At 51.8% G+C, this 16,151-nt stretch overlaps 1 protein-coding gene across 1 annotated transcript in view; it reads left to right on the forward strand.

Moving 5' to 3' along the window:
* Positions 1-3,382: 3,382 nt before the first annotated feature.
* Positions 3,383-16,151, forward strand: part of NALF2 (NALCN channel auxiliary factor 2) — a 29,870-nt gene continuing 17,101 nt past the window's right edge. The window contains exon 1 of the mRNA XM_070290286.1: positions 3,383-5,118. Coding sequence (XP_070146387.1) covers positions 4,252-5,118 — 867 coding nt within the window. The 5' untranslated portion in view covers positions 3,383-4,251. The remainder of the gene's footprint in view (positions 5,119-16,151) is intronic.

Here is a 16,151-nt window from a genome sequence, read left to right on the forward strand (position 1 = left end):
TCTCACAGAAAGCTCCAGAGGTGCTCAGAGCTGATAGCCTAGGCCTGGCGTTGCTATTTCATTGGCACTCAAGAATGTCAATCATTGTGGTCCTGCCAATCATCTGTGAACTGGGTATCTGTAAGCCATTAGCCTTCTTTTTTAAACAGAACACTGAACCCTCCAAGGACTAAACAAAGAATGGCTCTGGAAAGATAGTTCCTAGGTGGGCAGGGGCAATTGTGCCCATGTCACTAACTCAGACCCTTTGGTTTCATCCTCCTTCTTCAAGCCCTGTCTCTATTTGACTCCTTATATCCAGGCCAGTCCTGCTGCTAAGTCGCTTCAGTCACGTCCAACTCTGTGCAACTCCATAGATGGCAGCCCACCAGGCTCCCCCGTCCCTGGGATTCTCCAGGCAAGAACACTGGAGTGGGTTGCCATTTCCTTCTCCAATGCATGAAAGTGAAAAGTGAAAGTGAAGTCGCTCAGTCGTGTCTGACTCTTAGCGACCCCATGGACTGCAGCCTACCAGGCTCCTCCATCCATGGGATTTTCCAGGCAAGAGTACTGGAGTGGCGTGCCATTGCCTTCTCCAAGGCCAGTCCTAGGTTCATTCAATTCTATGCCTGTCATTTCCCTCCCAGATGCATTTCTTATCTCTGCTCCTGCTGCTGCTGGCCTTGTTCAGCCTCAGTACCTCTTATCTGGACTACTAACCAGTCTCATAATTGGTTTCCTTGCCTTGAGTCCTCCCAACCCACCCCCTGCCCCACCCAACCTAGTCTCCATCCTACAGCCAAATCAATCCTCTAAAAATGAAAACCCGATTATGTCACCTCCTGCTGAAAACCTTTCAACCTCTCCCATGGTGCTTAGTACCCTTGGGATAAAGTCCAAACTACTTAGCATGGCACCCGGGGCCCTTCATGATTTGGCTCCTGCCAAATCTTCAGCCTCATTTTTGGCATTGCTCCCATTTCACACCTAGTCACAATGAACTACTTTGCAGATTTCTGAGCACGCCATTCTTGGCTTTGCTCCTAGGCCTTTACACATGACATTCCCTCTGCCTGGGACATCCTTCACATCCTTCTCTCCTATCTGTCTAGCCAACTCTTACTCATTTCTTAAGACTTGGACTAAACTCCCTCAGCACAAGACACATATTTTACTGCTGTCTGTGTCTCTGATGCCTAGTACAGTGTCTGGAATACAACAGATCCTCAGTAGATGTTTGCTGAGTAAATAAATTCATTTACTCAGCGACCCCATGGACTGTAGCCCACCAGGCTCCTCTATCCATGGGGATTCTCCAGGTAAGAATACTAGAGTCGGTTGCCATGCCCTCCTCCAGGGGATCTTCCCAACCTAGGGATTGAACCCAGGTTTCCTGCATTGCAGGTGGATTCTTTACCATCTGAGCTACTAGGGAAGCCCAATAAATGAATGAATGCTTCCCGACTCAGTTGGCTGTGTGCAAAATCATCTCTGATGGATGCTGGCAGAGTTGATCAGTCCCTCCCTCTAAGGAGGGAGCCCTCTCTCTCTCTTGCATATTATCCTTATTATACTGGGTTGCAATTCTTTCTCTAAAATTCTGCCTCCCTAATTCAACTGGGAGCATCTCGAGGGCAGAGCCATGTTTGATCCACATCAGCTACCTAGTCTGCAGCATAATACTTGAATAAGCCTCCCAAACACCTGGCAGTTTTGTCCCTTGTCTCATATTCCTTTACTCTCTTCCCCACAAATTCTCACCACTAATACAGCCAAATTGTCACACTTGTGGCTTCACAACCATACAAAGCTCCTCCTCATCCCTGAGACTTTTCACCTGCATCCTCTTATTTTATATGCCCTTCCCTCCCACCCACTCAAATTCTGCTACTTCTTTAAGAACCAGCTCAAAGTTTCCCTCTTCCAGAAACCTTTCATGCATCCATCCAAGCCCACCTCTGAGTAATGCTAATAATGATGCCCAACCATCTCATTCAGCCCTGGGCATCCCCTCATGTTACTCACGGGAAAACCAAAACTCAGAGAGAGAAAGAGGACTCTCTAAAGGACACAAAGCATGTGCAGTGGTACATTACCTGAACCCAAGTCTCCAGTCCACGAGTCCTCCCAATAACCAAAATATATGTCTTATCTATATTTTCCTCATGAAGACTACAGTTTCCTTGAATGTAAGACCATCTTTCACCCATTTATCTTTCCAGGACTTAACTGGAGTGTTGAAGGCTCTAGAGGTTTCTCTCTTGGCTTCATTGGTTACTAGCTGTGTGACTTTAGACAACCCAACCACTCTAAATCTCAGGTTCCTCATATACAAATGAAGATAAGACCAATGCCTATGTACTTAGACTGTTGTGAATATTAAATGAAATAATGAATATAAAGTGCCTAGCACCTAGTATACACTCAACAAAGGCTATTTTCTTTATTGTTGGTATTCTTAATACTAACAAATCCTTGCTGGTAGTGGTTGATCAAAAATTGGAGGTGGGAGTTACTGGGGTAGGAGGCAATGAGAAAAGGAAGCAAACAATCAGCTCAGTCTGAGATCTGGTGGAATCCAAACAAGGTTAGTGGCGCGGCAGGACGTTTGTACGTCTGAGTTCCTAGTGCCATGTGACCGTGAGGGCTCCAAGCACATGGTTCCATCCTGGCGGCGTAGCTTCCTTAACTCTCCCTCAGCTATTCTCAGCAGTCTGTAGGGGGAGCCAGGAAGCTAGGACAGGGAGAGGTTGCTGGAAATCTTACTAAGGGCAGAAACGACACCCCATCGCTACTCCCCACTGTCTTGCCCCTCCAGGACTCCCTCCAAGCTCTGTCCTCTGCGGTAGCTTAGCCGGGAGCTGTCCTTCAGCACCAGAGGCCGCCTTGGCCTCAGGCAGGACAGCGAGGGCGACAGCGGAGTTAGGACAAGGGACTGGTCCGATCCGCAGCCGGCTCCAGCGTCGCCTAGTCACGGGAACCGGGGCGGCGACCCAGGGTGGCAAAGAGACACTGCGAAGGTGCCTCCTGCTTTCTGCCTCTAACAGTCACCCTCAGAAGTCCCCTAGCCCTCGTGCGGGAGTGAGCGGCCGTTACGGGGACGAAGGCGGGCGCCCAGGTCTGCGGGGGAGGGGGAGCGCCGGGGCCTGGGACTCAGCGTGCGGCGTGTGCACGCGGGGAGCGGGCGTATGAACGGAGGCGCTGAAGTGAATGGAGTTGGGGGTGGACTGGAAACATCCCCAAACAGCACAGGCTGCAGCCGGCTGGGGGGCGGGGGGGGCGTAAGTCCTGAGGCGCAGGCGCAGTCGGGGCCCCAGTCCCGCTCCCTCCTCCTCTTCGTGGCTCTTTCTCCGCCCCACTCCCCCCCAAACACACTCGCACACGGGCTCTCAAGGTGTTCTCCGCACAGCGGAAGATGGCGACAGACTGAGGGGGCACGGCCAGCGGGAGCCACGGGGCCGTGCCGCTCGGCTGCCGCCACAGCGGTCCGAACGCGAGGCGGAAGCTAGAGGCGCACTAAGTAAAGCCCCGCGTCGGCGTCCGGCGCCTGTGGCGCCGCGGAGAGCTAGGTGGCCCGCCCGAGCCGGAACTCCGGAAACGACGGGCGCTGAGCCGGAGCGGAGCTGGCCCCGGACCGGCCCCGGCGAACAGCCAGAGCGCGAGCGAAGCCCTAAGGGCCGGGCAGCGGGCCGGCCGGCGGGCCTAGGAGGGCGCAAGCGAGGCAGGGAGCGGTGCGGAGCGGGCGGCCGGCGGGCGGGCGGGCGGGAGCGGAGCGGCGCGGGGCGAGCGAGCGGAGCGGAGCGCGGCGACCGGGCCCGCACGGCGGCGCTGAGGGGCGCAGAGCTGCGCCGAGCCGAGACGGCTGGAGCGGAGTGCTAGCCGGGCGGCCGCCGGCGCGGAGTGAAGCGGCGCTGAGCTCGGGGCAGCTGAGGGGCCCGACACTATGAGGAGTGCGGCGCTGCCGCCTCAGCCGCCACCGCCCCAGTGCCCCGCACCGCCCCCCGCCGGGACGCTGGGCAGTGCCTAGCGGGCCGGGCGGCCGCGCCCGGGCGGCGAGCAAGGAAGCGCGGGACGGGCGCGAGGACGGCGCGAGAGCGCCCCGCCACTCCGGCCTGAGCGGGGCCCCGGGCCGGCCGGCCTGCCTCGCCATGCAGCCCCCGAGGTAGAGCCTGGACGGCGCCGAGGAGCGCGGAGCGGCGCGCAGCCGCCCGCCCGAGACGGCCGTCCGGCCTCGCGCCCGCCTGCTCCCTCCAGCCCGGACCCCCCTGAAATATGTTCAGGGGCGCTTGGATGTGGCCCGGAAAAGACGCCGCCGCGCTGACTATCTGCTGCTGCTGCTGCTGCTGGGCTCCCAGGCCGAGCGACAAACCTTGCGCCGACTCCGAGCGGGCGCAGCGATGGCGACTGTCCCTGGCGTCCCTGCTCTTCTTCACCGTGCTGCTCGCTGACCATCTGTGGCTGTGCGCGGGGGCCCGGCCCCGAGCCAGGGAGCTGAGCAGCGCCATGCGGCCGCCCTGGGGGTCCGGCCGGGAGCGGCAGCCGGTACCTCCTCGCGCGGTGCTGCCCCTGCCGCCGCCGCCGCCTCCCGGCCAGCCCAGCGCACCCCCGGGCACCTGCGGCCCGCGATACAGCAACCTGACCAAAGCCGCCGCCGCCGCCGCCGGTCCCGGGCCGGACTGCGGCGGCGTCCCAGAACCCACGGGGCTGGACGCAGCTTGCACCAAATTGCAATCTTTGCAGAGACTTTTCGAACCGACTACCCCAGCGCCCCCTCTGCGGCCCCCCGACTCCCCTTCCCGTGCCCCGGCCGAGTTCCCCACCGCCAAAAAAAACTTGCTCAAAGGCCACTTTCGGAACTTCACTCTTTCCTTTTGCGACACCTACACGGTCTGGGACTTGCTGCTGGGCATGGACCGCCCCGACAGCCTGGACTGCAGCCTGGACAACCTGCTGGGGGACCTGCTGGCCGTGGTGGCTAGCCCGGGCTCCGGGGCCTGGGAGGTGTGTAGCAACTGTATCGAGGCGTACCAGCGGCTCGACCGACATGCTCAGGAAAAATATGACGAGTTCGACCTCGTGCTGCATAAATACTTACAGGCAGAAGAGTACTCAATCCGGTCCTGCACGAAAGGCTGTAAGGTAGGGACTGGCGTCCGCGGCCACAACGGCTGCCGCTTTGGCGGCGGGAACGGTGGCGGTGGAACCGGGAGAAAAAAGGTTTCCCCCTGTACCCACCCGACCGCCTCCCATCACCCCCACCGTTCTCAGTGGGCTACGGGTAGTGCTACTGTGGGACCCTCCGCGGAGAAGGGGCCTCAGGGATTTAGGTCAGGTAACCACCTGGCCAACTTCTATTGATTCTGGGTTTGGGCACCATAGGACCAGGGCTTTCTTGCATGCCGCCCCCAGCATGAGGCGGGCAGAGTTCGGGGGGGTGGGCAAGTCAGCAAAGGGGTGGAAAGAGGGCTCTGGCTCCTCCAGCCCCCATCCTTAGCCAGCGATGCCCCTTTCCTTTCCTGGGCTAGAATGGAAAGTCCTGGGACTGGCTGCTACAAGGGGAAGGCCAAAGGTGGGGGGAAGAATATTTGCCATCTAACCCTCACTCTTCAGCCCCTGCCAGTGGGTGAGGGGAGGGGCGCTTGGTCGTGGGACACAGCACACTGCTGACCTTATATGACCTGAGGTGGCTGGTCAGAGCCTAGGCAAGTGGAGCCCCAGGGTGTCTGTTTTCTCCCAAGAAAGGAAGCTGCTAGCTCCTCTCCACCGACAAGAGAATGAGCTGGGAGCCGGGCACAGCAGCTTGTGAGAGGGTCACTGGAGGCTGGTGCATTACAAGTCTCAGGTGCCTTCACAGCATGCTGGGGTGGCAGTGGAGGAAAAGCTGGCTTTCTAGCTGTTGGGGACAGACATCCAGAGGAGAGGCGAGGCTGCTGCAGAATGCACCTGGGGCAGAGCTGAGTGTTGAGAAACTTCTTGACCCTGAGCAGGGTCATTCTGGACAGTGAGTGTGTGGGGGCTGTAAACGTTTGGGAAATGGTGCTACTCCTTTGTTCGTGCAGCCTGCCAGGTGGCCTGCCTTTGAAAGGAAAAGGAACAGCAAGGTCAAAGGGTCAAGTGAAGAGGAGGCCAGGTGGGGTGCTGGCCTCACCCATCCTAGAACTGGGGGCTGAGAGGAAGACGGTTACCTCCCAGCCTAGCCTGTCTCCCTCTGAGGCTTTGGGGAGGGGAGGAAAGTGCCCCTTTCCATCCAACGTGACACTGTGGCCTTCTGCCGGGTTCCAAGCTCTTGGTGGGCTCCTTAGGGATCTGAGCAGGGGGTTGGGGAGGAAAGGGGTAGCTCCTTGCTCCTGACTTCACTTTCTTGTTCTCCTTTTTCCTGTTCTCGTAACCTAGCAGTCTCCCTCCCGCCTCCCTCAGCCTCAGCTGACTCACTGCCTCACTCACACTACCAAATGAGATATTCCACTTCTTAAAGGTGTACAGACAGATAGACATGCACACATTGCCAAACAGCACCACCACCCCAGGCAAAGTCACACAGAGATGGAGAGAGGTCAGCACACCCACAAACAGTGCCACTGAATCAGACATGGTGTCATACACATGCACATCTCCCCAGCATTTCAGAGCCACACAGGCAGAAGTACCGTCACGTGAAAAAAGGACACATTTTGTCACATAGGGATAAACATACACCTTTGATGTCAGCCACAGATACACACACTCAGTACAAACAGAAGGATGCAGCCCACTAGCAAGTGGAATAAAGGATGTCTGTCTTTTTGTGGTCTTCACTCTGACCCCATGGCCCTGACATTTTCTTTCCCACAATCTGCAGGATAAAAGAGAAACCATACCACAACTTTCTCATGGGGTTTTCTTTTTCTCCAGGTCACAGTTGGCTTCAAACTGTCTGATGTGGCACTAAATAATAACCCCGCCCATTGATTATTTTCACCAGGCAGTTTGATGGAGAAAAGCAACTGGTCTCTTGGATTCAGGAGGCCTGATTATCTCTACCACTTGTTTGTAGTGTGACCTTGGGCACGTCACTTCACTTCTCTAAGCTTTTGTTTCCTCATTCATAAAACAAGGATAATAACCCTGGCTCTGCCCGCATCCTGAGACTTGTGAAATTGAAGTGGGAAGAGGTAGCTGATAATATTTTGTAGGAATAATAGAACATCTGATGGTGATGTCCTGCTTAGGGTTTTTATCCTCTCTCACATATATTATGAGATCACAACTGCCTGGGGAGGCTGGTAATACCAGCATCATTAGCTCCATTTTACAGATGGGGAAACTGAGGTGCAGGCTCAAGCAGCTTACCCCAACGCCACTTGGCTAACGAGCAGGAGTACCAGGCCTCTAACCCTCATGGTGTTGGTGCTAAGCCCATGCTTTGGCCGTGGTGTCTTATCTAGTCCACAGTGGCCTGGGTCCTCCCTGCTCTCCTTTGTCTCCTTGTCGTTTTCGCTCTCTCACTCCCTCTCTCCCTCTCAAGTGAACTCCGCCTGCTCTCTTGCTGCCTGCTGTGCCGGGAGAAGGGCAGTGCAAGCTCCACGGCTTTCTTCCTGTCTTTCCCACCCTCTCCGAGGATGTGCTCTCCCTCCGCTGAGGCCCACACCCACAGGCGTCTCAATTCCAGCTGTATTACAGGCCCTACAGGAAAAGACAGCCTTGTTCCCCTCCTTCCTGCAGCCTCTCTCACTTCACCCCAGTGCCCCATCTCTATCCCAGACCTTTTTTGCAGATTCCTAGTCTAGCCTACAGCTTCAAGCCGTCCTGTCCAGCCCCTCCCCCAAATGGGACCCCTTGGAGATAATGCCCCGACCTCCAAGCTTCTCCAGGGTGGAAAGCCCACAGCCCCAGGCCAGGGTGAGGAGGCCTCTTCTGCTGCTGGAAACCAAATCTGGAGACTTTGCTCCAGGGCCAGGTGACACCCCCCCCACCCCCACCCCCGTCCCCAGGGGCCTGTCCCGAGTATCTCAGATCTTTCCCGGGCAGCCCCAGAAACCCTGTTCTCTCCCTTTGCAGTGTCTGCCCCTGTTTTGGGCCACACAGGGCCCCACACATCATACCTGTCCTCACTGCTGCCTGTGACACCTCCCAATTTAGTACCAGCTGCGACATTTCCTTAATGTGCGACTGACTTCCTCTCGCACAGCAGGGCGATGATAACTTAGGCTGATGCCCATCCCCACCCTGGCCTCTCCCAACCCCAAGGGCCACTCTCCACCCCTCCCTTACCTCCCTGTGCAGGTACCCCCTCAGCCTTTGCCTCCTGCTCTGCTTGGCCCTCCTGGCCCTGCCTACAGTTACTGGACCACCTCCTCACTCCCCCAACCCTCTCCATCTCCCAACCCTGCCAGGCCCTGCCTGGTTCTGATTGCCTCTTCCTTCACCCCTGCCCCTTCCGTCTTCTAAAGTCAGTATAGTCTGATGGGGACGGTGGTGAAGATGAGAACAAAACCCTGACCTCCTCTCATAGCTCTGATCCAGGAGGAGATAGAAGCCCAAGAGAAGGCCAGTGCTCAGCTCTCTCACTAGCCACAGGGCCAGGGAAGGATGCAGTGGTTCTGTTTTCTTCTAGACTGACCCGCACCCACCTGGCAGGTTGTATGTTTGGTTCTGGGTCTCACACTGAGCAGGTAGGAGGAGGCTAAAACCCAAGTTTTCCTGGATATAATTGAAGGAGCTGTTTCACCAGGAGAAGAGGAGACTCAGGAGGGTGTGGTCTCTGACTTCATACCTCAGAAGAGTTGTCGGGGTGCCAAAGAAGAGGCATGTCCTGCTTAACCCCAAGGGGACTTTATGGTTAGAAAGTCCTAGGCTCAAACCCAGCTCTTTTATGTATTACCCATGTGACCTTGAGCTAGGGACTTGGGCTCTCTCATCCTCACTTTTCTCATCTGTAAAATGGAGCTAATTCATCAGAATGGCCCTGTGAGCTCACTATTAATGAGAAATCTGCACAGTACCTAGACCTGGCATGTCAGAGTTGTTCAGTTAACAGTTTTTTCCTTCCAGAGAAGAAACATAGTGCCTTGAGAGGAGGTGAGCTTCTGCTTCCAGGGGAAAGGTCTAGGCTGATTCAGGCAGACCCCTGGAGGAAATGCTGTGGAGATGACTGACTCCAGATTATAGGGCAGGTTGGACCAGCCACCTCTGAGGTCTGTGTCAGCTCAGAGCTCAGGCTCATGAACAGAGGCTGCTCCCTCAGCAGCAAGATTGAATAGAGAGGGCCAGGAAGGAGGCCTAACACCCACAAGCAGGGGAAGGGGCTAGCAGAGCCAGCACCTTGCCTTCTGCCCTTACTCTAGGGGCCCTGCTCTTCCTCCACTCCGGCTGGCAGCTGTTTCTGCCTCCCTGCCTTCCTCTCTCCTCCCACCTGCCATAGCTTTCCTACCAATCAGGACTCCCAGGCTAACGCTGGTGCTACGAACAGGATGCTCAGGGCACTGGGCTAAGGGCAGGAGCCCCAAGTTGGCAAGTGGTCCCTGTTGTCACCCAAGCTTGCAGGCAGGGAACAGTGCCCCACAGTCAGCCTCCCTGACCCGGGTTTCTTACAGGCAGAGAACCTGTTCACATGTGGGGGGTGGAGGAAGGAAGGAGGGGGGTCAGTCAAGAAGCAGGCTCCTAGAAACCATGGCAAAGCTTTGAGGAGGGCCATCCAGATCCATGGAAGTTCATCGGCCACAGACAGGAGCACTGGGCTTCTGGGAAGGGCCAGCAATAGGGAAAAGGCAGTGTTTGTAGCTCAGACAGGATGTAGCAGCGTAAATGTGGGAATGGGAAAGTGGCCTCCTGCTGCCCACACCACTCTGAACCCCTTCACCCCTGTCCTGACCCACCCCACTCCCAATCCCCACATTCCCCCCAATTCTGACCCACCACCAACGTCCCCTATCCCTACACCAAGGACCGCACAATTTTCCCAACCTTCTGCTGGAAGGTCTCCCTATGTTAGTCGCTCAATCGTATCCAACTCTCTGTGACCCCATGGGCTGTATCCCCCAGGCTCCTCTGTCCATGGAATTCTCCAGGCTAGAATACTGGAGTGGGTAGCCATTCCCTTCTCCAGGGGATGTTTTTGACCCCAGAGATCAAACCCCAGTCTCCTACACTGCAGGCAGATTCTTTACCGTCTGAGCCACCAGAGAAGCAGAAGGTCACCCTAGACCCTTCCCAAACCACACCTGCACCTCACTCTCTATTTCTTATCCCCACACCTACATTCCTCTAGTCCCCACTTCTCCCCACAGTTACCCCCACCTGCTCCCATCCCTTCCTTTCCCCCCTCGCCCTTCACTGCTCCCTTCTAACAGCCAGCCCTCTCCCATCCCCCATCCTGCTCCTTTCCCCTTGTCTCTCACACTCCCCCAACCTTTACCCTGCCCCACTGTGATCCTCTTCTGGCCTCATCCCCTAAGCACTATACCTCTTGCCCTTGTCACCTCCATGCCCCCTCACCCCTCGCATCCCTCACACCCCACTCACTGTTTGCCTCTCTGATCCCCATCCCTCTTCCTGCCCCCTTTGATCTTCTGGTCCCCTCTTCTGTCCTCTCTCTCCCTCGCTGCTCTTTTTCGCCTTCCTGCCTTCTCTCCTCCCCACTCAGGGTGGACATGTGCGCACATGCTTAGACACATAGACACACAGACAGTCTTCTTCATGGCAACTTCCCATCCTTCCCACAGGCTGGTGCCTGACTACTATAGTCACCATAGCAACGGGAACCTCCAGGAAGGATACACTGGTATCTCCTGAAGGTGGGGGTGGGGGGAATTAGGTGGAGGAAGGGAGCCCAGCAGCCTCCCATCCATCTCTTGGTCTGGCTGGAAGAGTCTGCTGAACACAGTGGAGGGAACGGTGAGGAAAGGGAAGACAGTGGGTGCCGGTGGGGCTTAGACTAAAGGAGGGCCAAGGGTCTCCAAACACATCACAGGCACAGGAGGGTGCTTCTAAGCCACGTGGGTGTGTGTTGGTCTCCTCCTGCAGCATCAAAGACTGTGCTGGTAGGTCCCCACTTTGGATCTGAGCCACTCCAGGGGCTCCCTACAAGTTGGCAGTAGGTGTTGCTGGATCCCCTTGCACTTGGTCAGCTTCTCTAGTCTCTCAATAGTCAGCTGGGCATTGCCTCTGACAGCTGTAACCACAGGAAGAGGGATGGGGATCAGAGAGGCAAACAGTGACTAGGGTGTGAGGGATGCGAGGGGTGAGGGGACATGGAGGTGACAAGGGCAAGAGGTATATCTCAGGGAAAGGGCACAGCCACCCTTCAGTGTGTGGGTGCATCTGTAGGACACCTTAGACTCGAGGGTGGGAGTTTGCCCTAGAAAAACTTCTCCCTCAGGGCAGTCTTTCATCTTCCCACCCTGTGAGGCTGTTTACCTGTTGTGTGCCCTTGCACCCTGGAAATCAGACCTGCCCCTCCCTGCCCCTAGCTCACATCTCAGCCACATGTGGATTCCAGCTGCAGGTGTTTTTTGGAAAGCCAGAGGCAGCTTCTGAGGCTGGGGTAGACATATGTGGGCCTCCAGGAGCACCATTCTCTGACGCTGACCTGGGAAGCCTCTTGGGAACAGATGTGTTATTCCTGTGGTTACAGGGGTGCAAACCAGGGTGTGTGCAGTGATGCTGGACCAGACTTTTCTTCCTGGGCATGTAAGGGGATTCAGAAAAGCCTGAATTTTTGAGCCAGACAGGTGCTGAGAAGGGAGAGCAAGGGTACCAGGTGAATTGCAGCTGGCCCTGGGGAAGGAAGAAGTTACTATGGAGTAACAGGTGCTGCCAGGGCCAAAGCTCCTGTTTGAATGGACTCTGGAAAAAGGAGCTGGAACCTGAACCACAAGTCTCTGGGCCAGAAGGCAAAGGCAGGCTGGCACCAAAGAAGAAAGAGAAAGGGGAAAAGAAAACTGCCAGCTTTCAAGTGCCTGGGAGATGCCAGGGGCTTTATGTGTGTCCATGAACTCAGTTAATTCTGACAGTCATCCTAGCAGGCAGGTACTCTTATAATCCCCTTTTTACAAATGTGACAACTGAGATTCATTGACAGAAAGGGACCCATCCAGGTCACATAGCTAAAAGGTGGGAGGACTGCCACACAAACCCAGGTCTGTCCATTGTTTCCCCAGTCACACATGTACAAAGAAATTCTTAATAAACCCCCTCCAGCTGTCAGAGGCAATGCCCAGCTGACTGTTGAGAGACTGGAGTGAGAAGCTGACCAAGCGCAAGGGGATCCAGCAACACCTACTGCCAACTTGTAGGGAGCCCCTGGAGTGGCTCAGATCCAAAGTGGGGACCTACCAGCACCGTCTTTGTTCAGTACCCCAGTCTCTCGTCCTTGAGCCCCAGTGATAATCACTGGTGTCTTCTTGGGATTGTGACAGAGGATGAGAAAGGGAGGTGTTTGATCCCTTCTATTTCTAAAGGCTCTTCCAAGGAGATGGGAGGAGCTGGATTCCTCTTGCCTGAAGGGGAGGTATCGACTATATTCTCAACCCAAATCTGCTAGAAGGATCAACCAGAGCATGAGAGGAGTACGTCCCCCTAAGCAGGCCTGAGCCCTGCCCAGCCTTTGCTGGGAGAGAAAACGATGAGACCTTGTTACCCCAGAGCCTCTGGGCTTTGGACACACAGTTCCCATGCCAGGGTTTTGGTGAGCCCTGGCCTAGGATGGCTGAGCTTCTCTCAGAGGTAGAAGGAAGTGCAAACTCACCAAGCTCTGCTTGGAGAAGGACATGTGGCGGTGCTGGGGTTACTGTTGTTCCCTGTCTCTGTATTTGGTTTCCAGCAGATAGCATGGCTACCTGGCTGATCTGTGAAAGGTGAGCATATCTGCTTAGTGTTGAACTCAGCTAAAACTTCCAACCAGGTTAATCCTTCAGAACTATTATAGACTCAGAATCTTAAAAGAAAAAAAAAAAAACTTTTTTTCTCAATTACCAAAAAAATGACCTTTGAAATGGTTTGGAAAATAGAAATATAACAGTTTGAAAAGGGTCCTTGAGATGTTCTTAATGTTAGTGTATTTCCTCCCAATATGTCTTTTTGTGGCATAGTTTTTTACTGTAGTAAAATATACATAACATCAAGTTTACCATTCTAACCATGTTTAGGTGTACAAGTCAGTGGCATTAAAGTATATTTGCAATGTTGTACAACCACCTCCACTATACATTTCTAAAATGTCTTTATTCTCCTAAATAGAAAGTCTTTACCCATTAAACAATAACTCTCCATTCCTCCTCCCCCAGCCCCTGGTAACTTCTCTTCTTTTTCCCATCTCTATAAATTTGACTATTCTAGATAATTCATTTAAGTGGAATCATATATACTTTTTGTCCTTTGCGTCTGGCGTATTTCATTTAACATAACATTTTCAAGGTTCATTCACGTGGTGGCATGTATCAGTACTTCATTCTTTTTACGGTTGAATAATATTCCATTGTCTGGATATACCACATTTTTTAAATTCATTCATCTCTATGGACATTTGGGTTGTTTCCACTTTGGGACAATTACGAATAAAACTGCTATGAATGTTCATGGACAAGTTCTTATGTGGACCTATATTTTCATTTCCTTCCATCTTTTGGCTCTTGTGAGTAATGTTGTTATGAACATTGGTATACAAATATCTATTTGAACCCATGCTTTCAGTTCTTTTGGTTGTATACCTAAACTTGCTGGATTACGTGGTAATTCTATATTTAACTTTTTAAGGAGCCTCCATATTGCTTTCTACAGTGCTGCACCATTTGACATTCTTATGAGCAATGCACAGGGTTCCAATTTCTCCACATCCTCATCAACACTTACTCTTTTCCTTTTTTTTTTTTTATAGTAGCCATCCTAATGGATGTGACTATATATTTTTTACATAGTTGAAATCATCTAGGTTTTTTACTCTAGTCTTTCTAACTTATTGCTAAAGTTATACTGAGTATCTTTCCATGTAATTAAATATTCACAAGCCACATTTTTTTCTTTTTTTCGCTGTACCACATGGCCTGTGGGATTAATTCCCCTATCAGGGATCAAACCTGGGCCCTCGGCAGTGAAAGCACAGAGTCCCAACCACTGGAGACCAGGGAATTCCCACAAACATCATTCTTGATGAGCATATAATATTCCATCCCATGAATTTAGTGCAGTTTATTTACCTAGTTCCCTATTATTAGGTATTTACCTTCAACTTTTATAAATAATGTTGTGATGGATAACTTTGTCCATAAGTCTTTGTCACATCTACAATTTTCTTTTTCTAATAAATTTTCTACCTCAATCATTTTTTCTTATTTCTGTACTTTGCTAAGTTTCTTAAATCACAAAATAATTCACCTTCATTGTACCAAATCTAACAATACAGAGGTTTATAAAAAAATATTTAATAATCTTCCTGTTCCCTCCTCTCCCAGTCCTACTGCCCTGAGGCCACTGATGTTAACAGTTTGGTGTGTATCCTTCCATCCCTCTTTCTGAGCTTACATCAGCATTTGTACACAAAATGATTCTTTCCCTTGTTTTGCATACACTTGAAAGCATATACATTAATTCTGCAGAATGAACTTTCGGGATGAGTCTTACAGAATCAAAGAGTATTAACCTTTTTAAAGCTCGTGGCATACAAATTTCTTTCTTACCAAATTTCTTTCCAGAAGGGTGATTCTAATTTAAACCCTCACCACAAATGCGAGACTAATTTACCACTCTTGTCCAGTATTGAGTATCATATTTTTTAAAACTTTATTAATTTGGAGCTAAAAATGGTATATCATTGGTTGTAATTTGCATTCCTTAGGTCAAACATTTGGTTTTCTTATTTATGGGCCATTTGTATTGCTTCTTTTGTAAATTGTCTGTTTATGTCTTATGTTTTTATTATTGATTTGTATGTACTCTTTTATGTGTATTAATGAGTTTTTTCTGATTACATTTATGGTAGTTTTCTTTTTTCATTTATTATTTGACTCTTAGAGCTGAAAGGGGTGCATTGGAAGAAAAGGAACTATCCCAGGCACTTTTATATACTTTATCTCACTTAATTCTTACATCTGTCTTGTGGCTATATATTTATCCCTGTTTTACTTAGAAGACTGGCTCAGAGGAGTTAGGTAACTAACTCAAGGTCATCCAGCTAGTAAGAGTTGGACCTGGAATTTGAATTCAGGTCAAATCCAGGGATTTAGTTACCAGAAGGCAATGGTACTACCCAATCTGTACTAGTGTAATTTTACTATTGGTAAAGCTTTGTGCTAGTTGATTTACAGACATTATTTGCAGAAAGGTTAAGGATACATGCTCTTACTATCTCCCATTTTGTAGATGAGGAAAGTATAGATCAGGGAATTTAAGTAATTTGTGTGAGGTTTCATAACTAGTGAGAGCAGACCTGACCTTTGACCACAGGACTGTTTGAGGTTAAAGATGTTTGACCCTGTCTTCTCCCTATACATGCTGCCTCCCTAGGGACCATCTTCTTGGATACAAATTGAGGCTCAGAGAGAGAGAGTACTTTGCTTACAGTCACATAGCAAATTAGTGACTGAGTCTCTCCCTCCTTACAGATGACTTGTCTAAGTTTCATACAGCCAGTTAGTGGCAGAACCCAGCTCTGGCTAACTACCTGACTAGAGCAAAGGCTTTTTGATGAAGAATATTTACAGAGCAAACTGGGGAGAAAGAACAATTAGGTAGAGTGTGTGGCTGCCCTGAAACCTTTCTAAAGGAATGAACTCTGGTTTTGGAGCCTTCTAGAGCAAGGCAGTTCCAGGAGCCCCTACATGGTAAGACCTAGGACAGGAAATCTCATGTCCAAAGACAAGAAGACCTTTCTACAAGGAGACAGCTGCCTTCCCATCACCAATTGCTAAAGCAGGAACAGTTGCCTCTTTTCAACACTTCTAGGGTGTGTGTGTGTGTGTTTGTGCTTGCATACATGCATACATTTAGAGAAAAGAAGAAAGGGAGTGCTTTGATGGAGGAATGGACATGGTCTTTTGTAGCCCCTCGTACTTGAATGTTCTTCACCCCACACCCCCTCACAAAGAAAACTTATATCAGGAGTGAGCTGCATACACAGATTTTAGAAAATCACTCTCCCATTCAGTCCTAGAAATCTCTCCCCAACTTGACCTGAAATTCCATCAAAAAGATTTGAGTAA

This window comes from Ovis canadensis, chromosome X (genome assembly GCF_042477335.2).
Source record: "Ovis canadensis isolate MfBH-ARS-UI-01 breed Bighorn chromosome X, ARS-UI_OviCan_v2, whole genome shotgun sequence".
Taxonomy (NCBI): Eukaryota; Metazoa; Chordata; class Mammalia; order Artiodactyla; family Bovidae; genus Ovis; species Ovis canadensis.